Source organism: Nestor notabilis, unplaced genomic scaffold (assembly GCF_000696875.1).
Source record: "Nestor notabilis isolate BGI_N333 unplaced genomic scaffold, ASM69687v1 scaffold380, whole genome shotgun sequence".
NCBI classification, from domain to species: Eukaryota; Metazoa; Chordata; class Aves; order Psittaciformes; family Psittacidae; genus Nestor; species Nestor notabilis.
In genome coordinates, this window is record NW_009911338.1 from 12837 (window position 1) to 35711 (window position 22875).

At 38.2% G+C, this 22875-nt stretch overlaps 1 protein-coding gene across 1 annotated transcript in view; it reads left to right on the top strand.

Annotated features, from left to right (window-relative positions):
- Positions 1 to 8759: 8759 nt before the first annotated feature.
- The window catches only part of LOC104405395 (potassium voltage-gated channel subfamily H member 5-like), a 55723-nt gene continuing 41607 nt past the window's right edge, over positions 8760 to 22875 (top strand). Inside the window, exons 1-2 of the mRNA XM_010014111.1 lie at positions 8760 to 8823; positions 11662 to 11861. Of these exons, the coding sequence (XP_010012413.1) occupies positions 8760 to 8823; positions 11662 to 11861 (264 nt within the window). The remainder of the gene's footprint in view (positions 8824 to 11661; positions 11862 to 22875) is intronic.

The window sequence follows — 22875 nt, forward strand, 5'->3', positions numbered from 1 at the left end:
ATACCTGTATAATAATGGTTTCTAAATTAGCAATTACCACTCAGGAAAGACATCTAACTGTTATTCCAGATAGTTCCTTGAAAATATCAGTGTAATGTTCAGTACCCGTCAACAAAAGGCAAATAGGATTTCTATACAAATAATTGAAATGAATGTCGTTGCCCTACACTGTACTAAACCAAGATTTTGTAGAATTAAAAGGGGTGTCTAAAAGGTGGCAAGAATGAAGCATGGAATGACTTTCTCAGATGCAGAGATCCAGTAGACAAGGGCTTTTCATGACTGAGAAAAGCACAGTGGAGGACAGCTTACAGAAATGAAGAGTGGTTCACAGGAGATGAAGATGAGCAATAACTCACTTTCTCAGAAGGGGAGTTGGGAGTTGCTAATGTAAAGGCTGGGGCAGCCAGACTTGCAGAACAGCATGGCAAAATACTAAGTCACATGATGTTTTGGTGAGAAAAAAACATAAATGAACTTATGGAAAAGAATTAGATATTCTTGGTTGAGATGTCTGGTTGGTGGCTAATAGTGACCATGCACTGGAAGCAATGGGCAGTTTAAAAAGTCCCTGGTCTCTAAGTTCATGAAAATCCAGAAGGGGTAGCTTGGAGCAGAGATGTCCCGTGCACCTTCTGTCTTGTGCTCTGATCATAAGTATCCAAAAAAGGGCTGCAGAATAGGAAGGATTTTGGCTTAGATGGGCAATTGGTGTGATGCTGCGTGTCACTTCTGTCACTGTGCACATCTCTGTGGGCCTTTCACAGGACATCTAAAAATGCTACAAAATGACCACAAAAATGTTAAAGTGATAAAATATGCTCAATTGTTTTCCTCAGATACTCTCCAGACATCGGTGTAATTTCACTGACTTAAGTGAAATTAGTGTTAATGTAGGAATGGGAATGCAGCAAATCTAATTCCAGCATCTCTTTCCTGGAATAGTGAGCAAGAAAACAGAGAGGTAATCAGATAGAAACAAGTGCTGATCAGAAGGAGTTGGACAGGGAGGAGGAGAGCTCTAGAAGCTGCTGCCAAGAAACAGACACTTTTCCAGTCTCTCATAGTCATGGAGAGTTCTGCACAGAGGCTGAAGTGAAAAGCCAGATTTTGTTTTAGTTTGCCAATTTACGCAATCTTTTGTGCTTCTGTTGAATATGCTCAAACCCCTTCTACCAGGAGAGCATCAGTGGCTAGTGATAGTTCCAGCAATGTTTTTATTCTTGGTATTATATAGAAGGAAGCGGTGGAGAGCTGTGGGGCTGGTGGAAAGAGGTGGAGGTAATGTGCTTAACACAGTATTTAGATAGCTCTTGTTTCATCTGAAAACAAAACTATTTGTAACCTATGGAGTGCTAATGTCCAGTTCTACATATATATATGTTTATATATTACTGTCTGATCCTCTGATAGACAATGCAAAAATACATTTAAAGTGTTGCCTGTGCCTGTCATTTTGCCATGCCACTGCTTTTCAGCAGAATAGTTTGTGACTCTTGCAAAGGTGAATGTGGAGAACATCTTCCTAGGACCATAGATTTTCTCCCATGTGCCATAAATACTTCCTGAATATATTGAGATCCAAACTGACGTGTGTAGGAGATGAAACCTTCTCACTAAACGCATTCATACTAATATCTCCCCCCAAAACCCTTCTCCACAGGTGAGGACTGACTTCATGGCAACAGTGAGTGACAGTGAAGTGACAGACCTATGACTGAAACATGGTCCTACCAATGTGTCAGGATTGTAGATGTGGATATACTTTGAATACGCAAAGAGTTAATTGATGAATGCTAATTTAAGAGGCCAACTTTTTCCTCCCTTCTCCTCTTGGTAGGATGCAGTAGAGTAGCACATACGATTTCATAGAGTATGAAAGTGAGATACATGCTCATTTTTGCAGTTAGGCTTCACTTGGCTATTGACTATTTTACAAGACAATCACCAAAGAAGCTCTGAAGAAGCTGTCAGGCTCAATGACAGCTCAGCATCTGCCACAGCTAAATCAATATTGTGATGAAGGACAGGTTCCCAAAGTGGATAATAAAAGCAGACTAAAGTTAATTCACCTTGAAAGACTGAAAATGTTAGTGTGAAATTTTTTTAGGCAAAACCAGCATCATTCCAGCAAAATATGAGAGGTGCTGAGGTCCAGCCCTGAGCAACAGTCTGCCCAAGCATTGCCATTAGCTGGAGTAGGGAGCAGGCTTCACAAAGTCATGTGCTCAAATACTCTGATAAAATGGAAACCTGATGCTAATAAATCGGGCAAAAAGGGGTTTGCATTGGCCCAGATTGCTAACTGTGCTACGAACTCATGGTTTGCCTTTGTGGAAAATATTCCATTATGATATAGATTGGGGGAAGTGTGCAGAGATAATGAATGTTTCATTTTTTCTTAAGCTGTTAAGATTTTTTTTTTCCCATCAAAATAGGATTTTCTCGCATTGTTCAGGTTTCAGAGGTTTAAAATCAGAAGACTAGAGGCAAATGTTTTGCTAAGAATTATTTTAGCTTTATAAAAACCTGGAGGTGAAATGTTTCAGTTTTATGTGGTTTTGATGTTTTTTACAGTTTTGGGGGATTTTATTGGTTAGTTTGGTTTTTGGGTTTTGGTTGGGTTTTTTTTGTTTGTTTGGGTTTGTTTTGTGTGTTTTGGTTTGTGATGTTTTTTTCCCCTTGGTTTTAGTGTAAACGCTTCAGGAAAGGCAAATTTAATTTGAGATAGATTGTCAGCATCACATAGAAAATTTTGTATAGAAAATTCTGCTCAGCTCTATGCAGAGATGCTGAATTTGCAGGACTGAGAATTAGAGGGAAGGTGCTTCTGTAGGTGACTTAGATGAGTAAGAAACATTATCGTTCAGTTCAATGAAGCTAGTTTTATGATCATTTTACAAAGCAGGATTATTCTCAAAATAATAGGATTCAAACAGCATCTCCAAATTTGTCACTTTTAATATTAACAGTTAAGTAGTTTATTTTGTTCCTTTTTTTCCTAAAATACCCTACACACAAAAATCTATCCTCACAGAGTTCAGGTTGATGAATTAAAATATGGAAAGAAAGAACTACTGAATTGAAACAGCATGCTTTATCCGCGCTCTATCTCATAAATGTTTTCGGGCAGATGCTATGTAAGCATTCACTGTTATGCTAACAGGTGTGGTTACCACACCTCTCAAGGCTATATGTGGCCTGTGTTTTATAGCTGGAATAATACATCTAGTTGTCTCAAATCAATTCTTACTAATTGTGCTGAGATAAAGTTGAATGTTTAATTAAATGAATAAACAATGTTAGATTTGTAAGGAATAGAAAGAATGAGCAAATTAGGAGAGGAAAAGGAAAACTAGAAGCTGCAGAAACTCTGAGCCCATTCATATTGTATGTTCACCTTTACATTTACATACAGGTGTATCGTGTGTATAAACACTTACATATATTTGTGAGTATCTAAAGCATACCAACATATAGATCTATACAGCAAAAACTTTTACACTGACATATGCAGAAAAAAGAACCTAGGAGCAGAGAGCTAGAAACATCTGCTACTATAGTCCAGTACTTTGAAGGAATGTTTACAAATTTCCTATTATGTTTTAGCAAGACAGGCAATTTAGATGGTGTTCCTCAGGGTGCAAGTGATGTTCTGGCAGCCTGCCTGTAGCAACATTGCTATCCTGAGTTCATCTTAATGTGACAAGAACTTGGTGTCCCACTAAAAAATTCACTTAAAAATATTACAGAAAAAAAAATATCAGCAAGAGAAAAAATCCTCCCAGCTCAAAGCTGGCAACAAGCTGTCAGGTTGTTTCATATGGTAATACTGACAACTGCCAACTTTGCTCAGAGGACTTTTTTCTGGAGATGATCCCTTTGGTTCCTGTGCTTCCATTCTGTAGTGCTGGAGATCCTTTGTGTCCTGGGCTTGTTACTGGTAACAATTTTGGCATGGTGAGGCACAGTGAGGAAGGCACATGGGATGGTTTTGATCCACAGGTGCCAGCACAGGCCAGTAAAGACAGCACTCTGGGAAAGCAGCTTCTTTATTTCTTTGATGGAGAAAGGGAGATATGTATGTGATGGGTAGATGATTGTTTGACAGACATGATTCAGCTTTTTTTTTTTTAAAATACTGTGAGATTTCAATGGAAATGAGTTAAAGATAATACCTAATATAGCGAAAATGGTAAGTAAGGGATGGAACAAAGTGCTAGAGCTATGGGGTTGCTGGCATTCATGGTGAACATAATTCTCATGAATTTTGGTCATCTTGTGCCTCTCTGCTTTCCTTCTGCACCCAGTGTAATTCCTTTAGGGAAGTGATTGCATTGTAATTAACATTTGCCCTTGCACAGGACTTTATGCGGTGTGTGAAATGATAGATGTGCCATTTGGTAAGGAGGTGATGGATTTCTGAAGAAACAGGAATGATGAAGCATGAGTATAAAAAATGGTTTAGCTCACTAGTTAATTATTATTTGTGCTTATGTCATTCTGTTCTTATAAATGGAAATCTAAATATTCCTACCATAATCATCACCACCAAAAGCTGTGATCCATTAGATCCATCTTCCAGAGTGGATGAAATGTGTAGAAAAAGCCTTAACTCAGCCTCTTACTCCAGAGCTCTTGAGGAAAAAATGGCATAATTAAGGGCCCTTTATTACAAGACAAGGGTTTTTCAGGCAAAGTGAGGTTTTGCCTCTCATTTAACACAGGGTAACGCTGTTTGCCCTGCTGCCTGCTGTGGTGTAATTGCAGCCATTTTCAGGATGTGCATTCCCATACGGTGCTTAACACCCTTGAATAATATGATGAGGGAGAAGCAGATCCTAGCAGACCCAAGACATGTAAAGCTTTCCAGTTGCAAGAAAGTGCAGGAAATTGCATCCAAATGCCCAGAGGAGACCACTGAACCTGTGCTGAGCCGTGTTTCTGATGTCTAGCATCATTTCTCAGGTGACTGAACATAGGTTGGCTGTGGTAAGGGTTGTTGAGCAGGGAAGATGTGTGTGTACTGTCATTTCAAGCTGGTTAACATCTGGATCATCAGACCCAGGCACCTGTTGGACCCTAATGCTCAGGGAGGCCAGTGTGTAATTTTTTGTCTATGCTGCTAAGGAGCCTTAGCCAACCTTAGATCATATCCATTGCGTCCTCAGGGCTAGAAGCTGAACACACTGATAGCTGTGGACAACAGTAGCCTTTATTTAAGACTGTGTTTTGCAATACCAATACCAATTCAGGCAGTCTTGGTTTTCAACTGTGTGCAAAAATATTGCTAGTCAGATCATCACATTTGCGTGGTGGAGAGGCATTGGAGCTTTAAAGTAAATATTTTCTGTTAACTAAGTGCTCTCACGGAAGAAAAAGAAAACCAACTCACAGTTTCACCATTTAAAAATTAGTGACTATACAAGTGCATCTGAAAGCCCTTATTTTTATAATAATTTATGCATAAAGTATGCAAAATACCTAGCTGCCTCCAAAGCAGCTGTGCCACTCTGCTGTGCAAAAAGTGTCCTCTATAAAGGCAAGAAAAGCAAGTGTAAGTTCCTACAGTATAGCACTGATGATCTTCTTAATTACATAATTACTTAGTCCTCATCAAACAAGTATCAATGTTAACAAGGATATTACAGACCTCTATTATTATTATCCTCTTAATTTAGAGTTTGCATTACTATAGTATCAGGAAAACAGGGCTGAATGTCAGCTGGACCAACAGAGGAACTGTGCATCTTATGTGTCTGCAGCATGGCATATAGGAATACATGGATGGCCACCACCTACTTGCATTGGCAATATGGGATATACACCTGGATGCAGGCACCTTAAGTAGAACGTATAGGCCATGGTAATGATGAAATCAGACTGACCATGGTATGCATTTGCCTAGACGCAATTGTATCCTACTCCCTCTTGATTTTAGCAGTGAGATGATTTTGGTGAGAAGTTCAGAGCTGAAGTTAGCTGCTGAATCTAGACGTTTGCCCATTAGCTTCTCTTTTACAAAGTGAGTATAACAATGCATTGCTTAGGCTTGTGGGAGGATAAATATATTTGATTATCTGGCATGGGGTAGTACAGTGATAAGATTGAAGGATTAGTTGGAGGAAAGATTTTTTTCTTTGCTATTGGTACTTTTGGAAGTAGACTTTGAAAGCTAGTATGCTCTGGTGTTGATATCTCCCCCTGTCAATGGGGAGTAACTATTTAGGACACTGAACACTGATGTAAAACTTGTGTCAGCATTGCTGGAATGGGGGACTGTATGTGTACTGGGGCCCAGGATTCAAAATCAAAATTGGCCTTTGAAGACCTGTAAAACCACGGGGTTGTGTGGTGCTTTCCCTAGCATGGCTGGCAGGCAGGAATGTTGCTGTGGGATGGAGATGGGAGGCTGAGGGTGTATCAAAAAAATGCTATAAAACAGTTGTAAGGAAGGGGTCATACAGGGATTATTTTATTCAGAATAATAGGCTTCATTGAATAATGTTGGTGGTGCTGCATCTTAGTGAGGCTGTCGAATTTAGGAGATGGACATTGCACTGTGCTGCCGGGCATTGCACTGAATAGCATCTGCAAAAGTTTTGCAATGTAATCCGATGTATTAAGGTGAAGTGGAGAGAAATAACAGAAAACTGCTCATCTTTTAAAATAGTAAATCAGGTATTTGGGTACTGGACTTATATCTAATTATATTTAATATCTCTATATTGGAGTTCATGTTGAATGTCTCCTGAATGATATCGCTTTAGTAATGTTAAAATAATAATCTTGCAGGACTACCTCATTCCAAACATTCATTGAAGAAGGTGCAGCTAGCCTCAGCATGAAAACATGAGTATCGATGTTTTTCCAGGATCAAGGCCTCATAGAATCATAGAATCGTTTATGTTGGAAAAGACCTTTAAGATCATCAAGTCCAACTGTAAACCAAACACTGTCACCTCCAGGGATGGTGACTCTACCACTTTCCTGGGCAGCCTGTTCCAATGCTTTACAGTCCTTTCAGAGAGACAATTTTCCTAATACCTAATCTAATCCTCCTCTGGCAAATTTGAGGCCATTTCCCCTTGTCTTACTGCTTGGTACTTGGGAGAAGAGGCTGACACCCACCTCACTAGTCTTCTTTAAAATTAGAGTTTAGAGGCATATTGTATATGCTTAGATTAATAATAATCTAGCATAGAACAGACCATAGGGAAAATTAGATCTCTTAAGCAAGCCTTCGGTTCCTAAAGGCAGATGTTCCTTTCTGGACATATTTAACATACAGTCACGATAATCTGACTGTATGCTAAATATAATCTTTTATATGCAATGTAATAATTTTATTTTAGAAAGGTCCTTGGTTTTAAACAGGCAAAAGACTTATGTAACAATATTGCTAAATCAATCAAAAATGGCTTATGTATGTACAAATACAGTAATGCACTTTTTATATATAAAAATATATAGTGCTTAGACCCTTTTATTAGAGGATATTTTTCAACACTGAGGAGTAAAAATAGAAATAAAAATAACAGTTGAACCACCTACCTCACCTTTAGGACTGAGAAAAAATATTTCTGTATATCAAATTGATCTCTATGAAATCTACTAAAAACTTTTCCAGATTTACACACATGGGACAATTAAGTAAATAAGCATTGCATGACTGTAGTAACATAACAGGAAATGTCTGGAGAAATGCAGTTCATAAAAGAGAAGGTGAATAAATGCAATTTGACCTACTTAGACCTCTCAAGAAATTGGGTAATTTCACCTTCAACCTCTGTAGCATCATTTTTCCCATTTCTTGTAAAAAGGAAGACTAAATTAAAACTATTGAAGTGTATATATACCTTTAGAGATTTCTTCAGAGATTATTTAAATCCTCTTACTGTCAAGAGATGCACAGTATTTTATTTCCTTCAGAACCTTTTGCAAATGATCTTTACTGCCAGTTCCGCCTGCCAAAAATAATTAAAATCTGGGAAAAGTGAAATGCCCTTGGTAGCACTCCTCTGCCTTTGTTTTTTAAAGGTGAGGAGGAAGGTTCATACTTGGCACTTCAACGTTTGCTCATTAAATAGGGATGCTCTGAGAAATCTTTGTTTGCTTAACTACAGGCATTAAGGATTATTGATGAAGAGTCTTAAAACTTTACAGGCTGAAAAAGGCAACAGCAGCTCTAGATGCTGGCCAGCAGGGGATCCAACCTATTCTGTAGGTGATCAGCTTCCTGAGCTGAGACATCCCCGCCAACTAAGGAGCTGATCCAGCTCACCTCTCTGTCCTGTCCCATCTCTGTCGTATTTGCAGCTCATGCAACTACCCCAGCTGAAAGTTGGGTGGGGAAGAGCAAAGACAAGTAAATTGTATTTCTAAGGCAGACTAATCTCTTCTCATTAGACCCTCCCAAGCAGAGGACCCTTTCCCTGTAGAGAAGTGTCACAACAGGTGTCACAAATGCAGTGCAAATTATTTATGTAGTATTTCCTTATCAGCACAAATTTGTTCTGTTGCATACCAAGACATGCAAAACAATAAATCGTAGGGTTTTTTAGATGACCTTCTTTTCTAGGTATCATATTGTGATGGTTTAAACCAAGTCAGCAACTAAGTACCACGCAGCCACTCACTTGCCACCAGCTTTTCCTCTTACTGGGTGGGATGGGAAGGACAATTGGAAGAAAGTAAAACCCCCAGGGATGGGGAGATGATTTACAGAGAGATGGATTTTCTATGCCAGGTTACGAAAAATGTGCTCAAAACCGGAAAACGAGTCTCAGCAGCTACCAGTGTTGACGCAGGGAAGCACCACAGGTGAGGAGAATGTTTGAGGTGCAACTTCAAAGCTGGGAAGATCTGAGTAGGTTCCCTTTAAATATTTGCTAAAGGGCCCCCATGCAGTAACCTGTAAGAGAAGAGGAGTGTTTAGATGAACTCAACCATGTGTCTTTCTTTACCATTTCTGATAGGAGGCAAAGGCAGGCTTTGATTTCCAACATAGAGATAATGCTGGTTTTCTCTGGGCTGACTTTACAGCATGTAGGCTCCTGAATCCTGGCTTAGTGAGATACTACTGGGTAATGCTTTCAGTGATTTTGCAGGCTTGATCCAATGATTTATTCTATCCTTAATTTCTTGAATATACATACTCTTCTAAGAAAAACTTTCCAGCATGCTGTATCATAAGACACAGAACTAGAATTTCTCTTCTGGCTGTATATTTTCTACAAATTGTCTCTGCCAAAGAGTAGATTTTTTGCAGAGAAGGTAATATGTGCCAGTTGCTTCAGACAATCTGGTTTTGCCATGGTATTATTCACTTTTTTCAACCTGGAAGGTGTCAGAGGTGAATCTCTCTTTTCCCAACCTTACAGGGAACTGTGTCACATTTTTAGTTAGCCTCTGTCTTCTGTGTAGGTTTGCATGGCCACTTGGGTCATATGCATTGTAACTGCATATGCAGTCTAGCTGCAACTACTTGTTGGGGACAGTTCCAGCTTCTCTTTACATTTGTAGTCACAGTAATTTGCAGGTGCATTTAACGTCAGACAGAAAGACAAGAGACATTGTGCATTCACATACCTGATGAGCTGAGTTCATGATAAATCAGCAACTGTTCTTCAGAAGGATGAGGGATGTTCCACTTAGAAGAAGTGACAATTCATCAAGCTTTCCCTTCTACAGCAGTCCAAAAGAATGGAAAAAGCTGAAAAAAAAAGTCAGGTGGCATTCATCAATCTAGACGTTTTTATAATACACATGCTCTTTGACTGTTGATATATATCCAAATGCATATAAAGATAGAGAAAACCTTTCTGTAACTAAGCAGGTGTGATGCAACAATCAGTAAAGCAAGGTAAAAACCTACCATTGCAAAGAGCTTTGTTTCTGGAGATCACATACTGTATTAATCCGCTGTGTTTTCTAAAACTGAAACCTCGTGTTCGACTTTGCTGCATATTGTGTGACCTTGTTTGATGTGTTCTTGTTTGCCAAGACAAAAAATCCTAAGACTTTGCTAAAACAAACAACATCACATTTCTGATGAACTTCAGCATCTAATTTTACATGGATGTAGTAAAAAGCACTGTGAGAAATTGAAGTACAATTTTTCTATTATACAGGTTTTAGGAAAGCACCTTTATTTTTTTGTTAATGTGACCTCTCAAATAGGTGTGGTGAACAATGGTAAATTAGTATGAAAGAAAGTGAGTTTTCTTAAATGAGGTAGAAATGTGTTGTTGTGTAGAGGGAAGACATTATGCACTGAGAGAGGGAAGACATTATTTCCTTTCACAGTGGGTTATTTCTTGCCATTTGTAGGCTGGCGTTGTTTTTCAAAAAAGCAATATGGAAATGCATAGCTGCATTGTGCTATAAAGCACCTCTGAACAAAGATTATTAAAAATGAAAGGCACATTTCTGTGTATTTGATAATGTCAAGAGCAGAAGTAGTGCTGCACATTGGTGTTATGAGATACCAGAATAATTCTCTTTTCTGCAAAATCTATAATGCATAATGGAAGAATGTGATTTTGGGCTTGCTTGCAAGGGTAATTACATTGTGAGTCAATAAGGCACCTTACACTTGCTTGACTTTAAAAGAATCTTTCCATCTACCACTATTTAAGACAGCACCAGTAAAGGTGTGTATTTAAGTTTTTGCTTAAACGCTTCGCCAAATTCAGCTTTCAGTCTCCATCAAACAGTGTTCACTGTATCACACTTGTAATGATATGCTGAGGTTTATGCCTTTTCAGTTGGAAAGGCTTACTTAAAGCATGTGATTTTCTCAAATATGACATGTCATTCTTTGGAATTGCACAACTCAACTTGCTCAGCTTGACAGTAATGGTGACACACATGGAAAGAGGAGAATCAAACCAGAACAGAAGGTACCTCCAGGAATGGGTTTGCTTCCTATTCTGCCATGTCTTCCTCCTGCCCTAGTCATGTGCCTTCAGCAATGGGACTTTCTGTTGTTCACTAATCAGTTTTTCTCTTATTGGAATCGTTAGTGACTGGCATCCAGAATTGATGTGACATACCCAAGTTGTCTGCTGGGACTGGCTGTGAAAGTGGACTGTGAAATGCCACTCTGAATCTTTCTTGTGCACATCTTGGCTTTTGACATAGGACCCTATTTGTATAGATAGCTCCTTGACAGGCTTCCCAGGTTCCTTTCTTCTCCATTTCATTTATTCTTTGGGACTGAGGCCATTCTTTACTCATAGCAGATGCTAATTAAGATAATCTTACAGGAGTTCCGCATGATTCTTTGGATAGTGCCTTCAGGGTATACTGGCAGGCTGAAGCTATATTTGAAAATTAGTTTGGATTAGGATAGAGTGTAGAGTTAAAATGCACTGTCTGTTTTTAAATAATTCCATGGGTGGACATTATCTCTGTGGCCAATTTTGTAAATTAATGCACACTGAGTGTCTGTATGAGCTGTATGGGTAAATTCAAGAAATAACTCTGTACATGCATGTGTGCAAGAGTGTATGCATAAATAGAATTTTTCAATTTACACCTATGTATTTGCAGTAACTTGTAACCATGCATAAAATTCTTTGATGTTATCCTTGAATTACAAGTAGCTTTTACTGGAGCTTACATATTTATTTTTAATCACCTTTTTTTTTCTTTCAGCTCTTCTTTATGCAACTATTTTTGGAAATGTCACCACCATTTTCCAGCAAATGTATGCCAACACCAACCGATACCATGAGATGCTGAACAATGTGAGGGATTTCCTAAAATTATATCAAGTCCCAAAAGGCCTTAGTGAAAGAGTCATGGATTATATTGTCTCAACCTGGTCCATGTCTAAAGGAATTGACACAGAGAAGGTATGAGTGCATGAGGTAACAATTTAGACAGCAAGAGTTTTGTGTCCATTGTGTACATTCTTAGACACAGGACTGTATAACAGCATATAACTTACTAACAAGTCCTTAACTGCATGCTTCTCCATTATTCTGTTTGTTTTGATCAAAACCTGGATGTTTTAAAAAAGGACTGTTTTGCTGCTTTGGAAATATGCCTTTATTTTCCATTATGGTAAATGTTTTCAGATTTCCAGTGGTTCTTTGCCTAAATGCTAAATAATTTTAATATATTTCACAACTGAAATCAATGGGAAATTGGTCTTCAAATTAGTCCGTGAACGTTATTTGGTGTCTAACCTACATTGATATTATTCTGAAAATTATTGGCATCTGTGAGCTGCAATGAAATGAGTTTGATTGGCTTGGACCTTTGCTGATGCCCAGGACATCGACTTATCCATCAGCATAATTAGTATAGGATTTAATGGCAGTAGAGATTGATCTTCTTGAGATAAAATCTCTCAGCTAGATCTTAAGGTCTTTGGTAGGGAGATACAGAAAATGTGCCACTGCTGGCAGCCATGTGGGGTAGAAGTTCTACAGGACATTAGCCTTCAGAAAGGACTGGTCATTTAGGTTTCTTCAAAAGCTGATTAAAGTAGAAGGTCATCTTTGGAGAGTGATTCACTGTGTGCCAGGATAAACCAAGTGAATTGTCCTCAGGGCAGCTCTTTCTCCATGATATGTGCGATTAGCCTGTGTAGTCTTGGATATTTGAGAGAACTGAAGTCAAATGGGAAGGTTTCCACCTGCAATACCTTGAATGCAGGCAAGATAAAACAGTTTTAGGTCTAGACTTTTGGTTAGTGGAGATCAGCGATACTCCTGTGGCTTCTGTGGACCTGATACACATCAGCTGAAATTAGGCACTCAATCTCCAGTTTCTGTGAAGATTTCACTCCTGGGAACTTAAAAGGCATGAGGGAGGGTAAGAAAGTGTCATGGCAGATTAATATCTTAAAATGTCTAGTGCTTGCAGAGATTTGAAGTTCTTGCTTCAGTTGAGTCTATTGCAAGATATGTGATGAAGATGCAGCTTGCTCAGATATGCCAAGATAAAGTTGCTACACTGAAAAATTTAGTCCTATATCATACTGATGCAACAGCAGTTATCTTAATAATCATGGGCTATAAAATTTGGGTACCATCACAAATACAACTGTTTTCAGTAACAAGGATTTTGGTTTCTTTGATTCTTGTGCTTCAGTATGCTACATTCTCTAATATGTTAACTTCCTATACACTAATACTCTAACTTCCCAATCCTGATTCATACAGTGTTAAAAGTGAGCTTTTATAGTGTAAACTACTGTAAATGCATTCAGCCTTATCATGTAAACTCAAAACCATGTGGAAATTCAACTTTCATTTGCATTTATCTCCTTGCAGTTAAGCGATAATCCTGTATTATTCCACTACAGTTTCATTAGATTTTAATGATGCTTTGCAGTGAATTAGGAGAACCTATGCTTTAATTACTGAAATTTTCTTCCATAGTTTCCACATGTCTGCTTTTATAGATTATAAAAATGCAGTTAGAGCCATAATCTTCGACTCATGGTAAGCAGTGTTCTGTCATCTGTGAGATTGTAGTGGCTGCTTAGCTAGATAATTAATATGGCTGTAACATCTGCGACTTGGGTTTTTAACAATTTTCCCTTGGTAAAGACTTGCCCAGACTTAGGCCTGGATCCAAAACCTATTTAAAACAGTGGAAGGATTTCAGGAACCTCTGCATCTGGACATCAGTAGTTGCATCTAATCGAACTTCCCAGAAAAGCCCATGTTACAGAAGATCAGGAGACAAGATAAACGTAAGAACTTGAGCACCGGTTTGAATATTTTGGTGTTTTCTATCCCTTACAGCCTGCAAGTCTGTAAAAGCCACAGCAGCAGCGGCCGGTAGTGCCTGCACTGATCATCCCTGTGTCTGTACGAGTGTAAGGATTAGGCAGTTTGCTTTGAGCTGCAGGACCTTAGCCAAAGTCAGGATTTGTTTTAGCAAAACAGTGGAAAGCTGTGTTGTAGCCAGGCAGCCTTCCTACCTTTATCTCCACACAGGAAGGTGTTGTGGTGTGCTTCACCAAAACAAAAAAGAGAAAATGGTGTAAATCCCAGCTGAAAAATCATAGAAAGAGTGGTACAGTCCCAGCAACTAGTCATGTAGGGTGGATCATTTCTCTTGCATTAGGTCCTTCATTACCCTTCAAGCCACTTGTAAGACCCTTTGCATTTAAATGGAATCCATCTGTACTAAACCTAGAGCAGGAAGTGGATGGGAGTACACTGTAGGGACCTCCATAGTACACAAAGTCAGATTTATTAACATAGACACCATGGAGTAATGAGACTAAATTGGATTTAGCTGAGCTGCTAAATCCAGATAGTGCTCCAGTGTAGGTTGGAATGGGGGATTACTGCCCCAGGTCTTGAACTGCTTCTCTGCTCTGCTTTGTCTGACGGGCTGGACATGACCTTAGGGGTTTCTTCCAGTCTAGTTTTCAAAGCTCCAATAATGGGATTCTGACCAGTCTGTTGCCTGGATATCTTGTGATTTCCCATTCTCCTTAACTTTGATGAACTTTTGAATAAGTTTCTTATTATCTTGCAAAACACCTGTGCTTGTGACACATGATAATCAGTGAGGAATTTCTCAACTTTTCAGTTTCCATCATCCAGCTCAGTTTCCATCATCCAAGGATGTTTTTCAACCTAACATACAGGATTACATCCTAAGATGTTCCAAATATATCTGAAATGTGTTTGGCAACATCATTTACCTCAAATTGATATAATACATTTCATTCAGTCACTCAGCATGTTGAAATGGCTTTGTTTTGAAACCCAGATTCAAAGAACAAGAGGGCTAATGTACTAACAGAAAATGAAATTTCTTGTATGAGTGTTACAGTAAGTTCCTATGGTGATAAACAATCCTAGCAATTTGATGGAATAAAAATAAATACATGCCCGTATTTCTTTGATAACTATAGATTTTAAATTAGTATGCTTGAAATTAAAATATAATTTAATAACTTGATTGGAATTACTACCACTTAACATGTAGATTTGTTGCATCAGATCTCAATTATCTGTGCTAGAATGGCACATTCAGTGTGTATCCTCAAAAAAGTTCTTGGCTAAAACTGGTAGGGATGAGTCCTTAGACGGAACCTGAAGGCAAAGTGGAAGTTAGCATGGAGGAAGATAAATGAAGATCTAGTCCTTGCTGCTTGTGAGAGCAAGCTGTCCCAAACAGAACTTTATTTTAAAGCCCCAGTCTGTTGTCCTTGTATGTGGAAGAGGACTTGTTCTCCTGCACTGAAGTAACAGTGCTTACTTTGGCTTCCCTGTTCTCCTTGGGAATAGCTCATCTTCAAAGCTTGTCTTCAACCCACAGTGCTTCAGCCTGTCTCTGGGTGTTCACAAACAAGGAATTAACAATGACACTAAAAGCACTAGCATATTTATTGTTATTACTTAAGGGGAAGTAAGTGGCCTCTGATCTATAATCTTAAATCACTTAAACATGAGAGCCCTTCTCTGACAGCTGGATGATATATGTAATACATGCACATGAACTCTTATCTCCTGGTGTAACAGTGGCTCAAACAAGATGGATTTTTTTTCATGTTTAGTGCTACAGGTTTCAGGGTTATTCATCTAATAATGAGCAGAGCTAAATAGATGACAAAATTAAGAAGCCTTTATACACTAAACACTATCATCCAGCAGAACCTGGCGGTTTTTGAGAGAGGTAAAGAGAGACAGTATATACCCTGTGTATGACCATTTTTATGCAGCTGAAAAAAGTCTTTACAATTATAATTGGATATATGAAACATACACTGAATTCACATCTCTTAGTTTTTATTGAAATCGCTGCAGCAAATGAAAAATTTATAGGTATTAGCTCTTCTATAAGAAATAGGTCATTATACATGAAAGCAGAACAACCAAGATGCAGATGTCTCAAGGTGTCATCTAATGATAAAGTTCTGAAATGTCAGTAAAACCCAAAGATTTTCTCTTCTTGACCTCTCTGCTGTTGTATGGCTTAGGATTTGCTCAGAAGACAATTAAATAAATGTCTATCATGTTTTAACAGACAATTCTTTCAGAAAAGTCATAGGTTGAAAACGAAAAAAGGCATCTATTTAGTCTCAACCTAAGCATCAATGGCAATTGAATAATGAGAGCCAATTCCACATTGCAGTGACTAAAATGGAAATCATGGGAAAATTGTACATTATTAAAACTATTCACCACTGGCCCACTAAGCTTTCATACTGGAGAGATGGGTTTATGGTAAATAGAGAGAGGTTGTAACTTTATTAAACATCAATCTACATAAGGACAGAGTACTTTAGTCGTGTTTGCTGCTAATAAGATCTTCAAGAGATGTAGTAACAATTAGTGATACCCTGAGATGAATAGGGGAATCAGACTGCCATTCCTAGGGTGTCTCATCGCATAGAGGTGTCTGTAATTGCTGGCTGGATTTCCTTGTGGATGATGGGGCTAGAAAGCTTCCAAGCTTCGTGGCTGAAGAGAACTTCTACAAAATTAGGTGTGACAGCTACAACCAATTCCCTGCTGAAGAGGGAAGGTAAAAATCGTTTGGACAAGTATTTTTGTTTCGTTGTAGAGGCGGGGTTGTTGGTCGTTCCTTGCAGATCGGGACGAGGTGAACAAGAAGTCTTCCTTCACCTCGCACAGCTGAGCTAGGACCAGGTACAGTTGCAATCCACTGTTTGGAGAGCGGGATGCAGGAGAGATGGTCAGGGTGTCACTGTTCTTCACACGGGTCCAAGACTGGGGCCTGTGCACCAGTGGGGCTTTCTGTTTCACCTGTATGGATGGTATGGATTATTTACTGCTGTATGCACTGTGCAGAGCCAAGGAAGACACACTATTATCTCTGCCTCTTGGATGTGTTCATCTTGGGATTGATACAGATTAAACTATGAACCTGTCATGCTTGAGGAAATGCCAGGGCTATGTAGCAGTTCATGAGCTTATTTCTTGGGGGAGTAAGTAGCTGAGTGGATGGGTCAGGCATTTTCCTGAGCACTGGCACCAAAGGGAGGAAGCTGAGAGAAGGACTGTCAGCTCCAGAGACCACATCTAGGGGAATGTCTTCTACAAATTGTTTTAATGCTTCCACCCTTGAGTGTCTTTACAAAATGCTGCATGTTAGAAAATAAAGCCACCTCCAGAAGAAGCACAAAATAAAATAATCCATTGATCGACTTCATTCTTCCAAGGGTGACCTTGGTACCAGAAATTGTCACTCCAAAAGATATTGTGACTTGCGAGATTCTTTGATGTATGCCATATTCTTTCTGATGTTTATTTTTCTTTCTTTTATCTTAAGTAGATTTTTAATGATAAAATTCCCTGTAGTCTGCTGTCCTTTACCCCATTAGAAGGTCATGTAATGATTGTGCTTGGGATAGGTATTATAGCAAAACTGAAAACCTTCAACTTTACAACCATTATGCATCCTGGAATCTGCTACTTTGGGTCATCAGTGAATGTTACTAATGTACCACACTTTTCACTGAATTAGACAAATGACCAGGCCTTGTGCTGGTGAACCACTTGGTTCCTTAAAATACATGGTGATGCCTCTCATCTTCCCCTGATTTCAGACCCATAGCCAGATTCTATCAATGTTAACAATACTGAATTTAATGTAATCTAGAGCCAATTTCTAGGGATTTTTTATGACTCTAACACTTGTTACTCAGTTAAACCAACTCAGTTAACAAGAGTAGTTAATTATGCTACTATACTGCTAAATCTAAGCATTTTGATCACTGGTTCAGCTCATGTATTGTTTTTATGAAAATAAGACAATTTATTAAACTTGATTGTCAGATCTCAATTTCTGAGCACTGAAATCCAAGTGACCTTGGATTTTAGTGCAATTAAATCTGAGAACACAATTGCTTCTGAAATTAAATTCTTAGTGCCAAGATATTCAGTGATGTATTGAAGATTACCATAATGCATGCAGGGTTAATAACTGCTCAGTTCCATACATCACCTTTAAGTTACTTACAAAATTAGCTGATTATTACAGGAAAATGCTCTGTGATTTGCCAATCAGCTGTTTTCTCACCTCTGTCTCTTTGGCCTCCAGGCAGTGCCGAATGTAACTCTTTTACCCAGGTCTGCAAAAGAATTCAACACTCAAATGAGCCAAATCCTTCTAAAAATCTGAATAAATTGGTCAGGTGCCTAGAGGGTATTGTGGGTTTTTGGAAAGAATTCACCTTGATTATGACTGCTGAATATGTCTGAAGACCCAGAGTGGCCGATGTCCACAAAATAAAAAGAGCTATCTGTAGCCTGTAGCTGTTGAGAAGTTGGAGGAATTTATTTTATTTATTGTCAAAGCTGATATTTTTTAGTATAGCCAAGATTTGTTATGGTTATTCATTTAGGAAACAGCCCTTGTTATTCCACTGCTAAGACTGTCTAAGCTCTTCACTTGAATATCAGTCAATATATCCCCTACCTAAAACCCGAGAAAGTGCATAGTCCTGTGTGCTGAAAGAGAATTGCAAATAGATAGCATTCATGATTCACTGGAATCTGCCCTTTTTGTTAACAAGTCTTAACAGATTCTATAACATTTGCTAAGTGATCCTGTAGTGTTTTCCAGCTGGGGAAGATTTAAAAGAAAACCAACTTAAAATCCTCCTAAAAGATATTGTTTGGACACACTCTTAATCTGTACAGTTTTTGTTTCGATTCATTTGCCTTTCTTTGAGTTCTTTATAATCTCTGCTCCCTGTAGAGTTCTTTGAGCTGTTCAAGAGACTTATCTTAAACTGCTTGAGCATGCTGAGGAAATGATGGGAGAGGAAAAAAGTCAGATTGAACCTCCTTGAGAATTTTATTCCCCCCTTACAGATCTCAAGCTGAAAAGATAGTGAGACCTTTGTGCCAATTCCCTGTGAGCTAGTTACTGACTTTCCTAGTTTCTAGCAGCCACAAGCTTATCATGCTCACCACCACCATTTTATGTATGCCATAGGGTGCTCTAGAGATGACAGCAGTGCTGAATCTCTGCCTTGGGTGTTGTTGTGTTGGGGTTTTTATCAGTTGGGTTCCAGGTGATGATGGCAGAGCTCAGCAATTGTCTTACACTGACTTTGAGAAGGATTAATTTTCTCTGCAGAGAAGAGATAAATGTTATTCTGTGCTTTATTTTCTCCTCTCTCAGTTTTGTAGTGGTTCAGGTCTTTCTGGATACATATGGCATGGAACCTTGGTCCTTTTCTGGTAGAAACAGTTTATACAGCCAGCAAAATTCTCCTCTGGGTAGAATTTTACTTTCTCCTCTGATTTTGCATTGAAACGTGACAGGTTCTGTTCTTTCATGCTGCTTGGGTACATATGGAAAAGCTGACTGTGAAGTCTGTGGCTACAGATTTGTTGCAGAGCAACTTCTTTAGCAGCACAAGCATCTGGTCCCGGCAGACTGTCTGCTCTAAGCCATGTGCTCCGAAACCATCAGTTAGTAAAGCATTGCAGTCAGCAACCTTAATATCCTGCCTTGCTTATAAATGATAGGTTTCTTGAAATCTCTAAGGAAACTTACTCTTCAGAAATTTGTCTTGGTGGGGTTTGATGCACTGCACTACAGGCTACAACAAACGTCCCATCTGAACTTTGGTTCTACTAACATGAAGTTGGAGGCATTGCCCTAACACTGAAACAATAGATTAAGCATTACAGGATATCCTCTCCCTTAAACTGGATTTCTCTTTTACACCAATGTGTGTGCATACGGACTCATGTACAACCATGTTGCTACTAGTTTGTATCTTTTTAGTTGTGCACTGCCTTAAAAATGCCAAGATCTCAGTAAGAGCATTTTACAATGTCAACATCTTGTATTATCAATAAGGGATCATTTTCAGAAAAATGTTCACCCGAATTTGAAGTGCTGATTTTCTCATTTTCTGCTCTTAGGATCTTTGGGCTACTTATCATCAGCTTCCAAATGCTTCTGTGTGATCCTGTATCACATTATGCGTCTTCTTTGGAAGCAGGAAAATTACTGCATTCTGTAATCTGTGTCACCAACAAACCCTTTTTTACAGTAAAACTAATAGAGAAGCTGGTAGCATCTGTGAGACTCCTTCTGATTTCATGACATTGGTATTTGTAAACACAAAAAGAAGTGCTGCAAAGTAAGGTTGTAGCTCATGAAGTCCTATGCTTGGAGCATGCAGAAAACAAATAGCTGAATATTAAGATATTTTTATCTTTGCTTTTTTTCCTCCCTATGTATATCTACATTTATCTTTATCTGTCAAAGTTCCTTTGATAGATCTTTCAATATTAAATGTTTCTTTTAATTGTCATCTGTTTCATTCTCTGTTCTTAGTATTTGCAGTGTAGCAGACAAGAAAACTGGAATAAAGAATGTTTTTCCCTAGCTAACTCTTGCATCATTGCTCATTTACTGCTGTACTACTAGTTGATAAGCGATATTTCCATATAGAAATATGTCATTAGGAGAATCACTTTTATCACAACATCAGAAAAATCCCAAATTATGCTTTCTAAGAATGGCTTTTTCTGTGGAATGGAATTCCTTCTGTCTCTTTGTATTACAGAGTGTGATGATAGATATGTCTGTTGTGTTTATACAGAGTAATGCTTTGAGTGCTCTCTTTTAATATTCTGTACTTAGCTCTATATTTGTGAAGGAACACTGTGCTGCTTTGCATCCAACTGGCTTTTATTCTTTAGGGACACAGTTAATTTACACTCCGAAAAACAAAGGGTCCCGGAACATCTCAGAATCTTATAGAAACAACCTATGCAATAATTTAATATTTTTTTCCTGCAGTTTTTAAGCTTAAAAGTTAAAATTTGGAAATCAGCCATGTACAAACATACACATTTTTCTTAAGAGTAGTGTTCAAGAATTCATAACTCATGGCCATAGGCAAAGGCATTTACATTACTGAAAGTACTAAAGAAAAATAAAAAACTTCTAACCATTATTTAGGCCCAAGAGCAGATAAAATGTCAAAAATTATCAATCAGGATAGAAATGAAAAAAAAAAAGAAAAGCAGAATTTTCATGAAATTACTATTGAGAAGGAAAATGTTGGCATGTTGCTGTTTCATTATAATGAAGACAAGCTTTTTGTTTGATCCAGAAGTAGGGCTGAGGTTAAGAGGGTTTTTGGGGTTTGTTTTTTTTTGTTGGTTTTTTTTTTTTGGGGGGGGGTGTTGGGTTTTTTTGTTAGGTTTTTTTACTGGACAAAATAAGTTGTGTCCATATTTCTAATGGTAAATGGAAAGAATCGGTTAAGTATATGTTTGTAAAGTTGACATTTGCCCTTAATGTAATTATGGAAAGGTAATACAGCATATGTCAACAGTGATGCAGACGAGACATTATTACTAATGCAAAAAATGGTTTATTAGAGAATATGTCTTGTCAAATGTGTTTTGGGGTTTTTTTATGATGAAACCAACTTATGCAGAGTATTTTAATGTGTTCTGTACAATGTTTTGTTACAGAAAAAATAGCATTAAGCCAAATTGACTTACTCTCTGTTAAATCAAATAAAAACTAATTATTTGGTAGATTTGGGAAGGTGGTTGTAAGTGAGAAAACCTAATGCTATGGGGAAGTTTCCAAAGAGATACTGTGCTTCCTAGTGTTAGGCACAAAAACCATTATCTCTCTTGTTTATTTGAGATGAGATCGAGAGACGACCTGGTTGTATTCTATAAACACCTACATGTGGAAGAGATTTCCAGTGATTGCAAGTATTTTATTTTAGTGACATGATGAGTTCTCCTGGCTATTGGCTGACAAACTAGGAAAAAAAAATAGTTAAGAAACAGCACATGTTTTAAAAGAGAGAGTAGCTGTCCATTGGAACAACTACCCTATGTCATTTGAAAACATTAAATCAAGGCCTTCTAGGCTATTATTTTAAACGGTATTCTGGGATTGTTATGAAAATTATGAGTGCAAGAGGTTAGTGCAGATGGTTACAGTAGCTCCTGCTAGCCTTGGACCATCATAGTACAGAGGCTAAGAGAATAACTTCTTCACCTTTTTGCATTCATTATATCTTTGATTGCAGAGCAATTTTGATCTGTTAAAGTAAGAAAGAAAGGGACTAAATGTTATTAGTAAACTAGAAATTGTTTGCTACTTTCTTATTCTATGTTTTAGGACCTTTAGTAATACTTTCCAATAACATACCTCTTCTGAATTGTGGCTTTATTTCAATATTAACATGACTGGGGAGGGACTCTTAGTTAGGGACTGTAGTGATAGGACAAGGGGTAATGGCTTTAAACTTAAACAGGGGAAGTTTAGATTACATATAAGGAAGAAGTTCTTTACAGTGAGGGAGGTGAGGCACTGGAATGGGTTGCCCAAGGAAGTTGTGAATGCTCCTACCCTGGCGGGGTTCAAGGCCAGATTGGACAGAGCCTTGGGCGACATGGTTTAGTGTGTGGTGTCCCTGCTCATGGCAGGGGGGTTGGAACTAGATGATCTTAAGGTCCTTTCCAACCCAAACTATTATATGATTCTATGATCATTTGCCTCAAAGCTTAGTCAGGTTTACCAAAGTCTCTCTCTGTTTGCTAATATTCAATGGTAGTCAACACATTGACCCAATGTCCCTGTCTCTCGCACTCTCTGTAGAGCAAGCTGCCAGATTAATTCCATACAAAGACAAATTAATCAGTACTATTGATTTGCAGTCTTCTTTATATGAGACTTCCAGAGTGCTTTTAATCTCATGCTCTTTTCTCTTGTTTATCCTAGGAAAACTTTAAAAGGTTTTATGTATTTCTCAGTGCTATTACCTCCCATAGCATTTTAGGGTTTAGGAGGATGTGCAAATATTTAACATACAGTTTACAAACCTAAGAAGACCCACACTTTCTTTCTTCAGGTGTGTTTATGTTACTG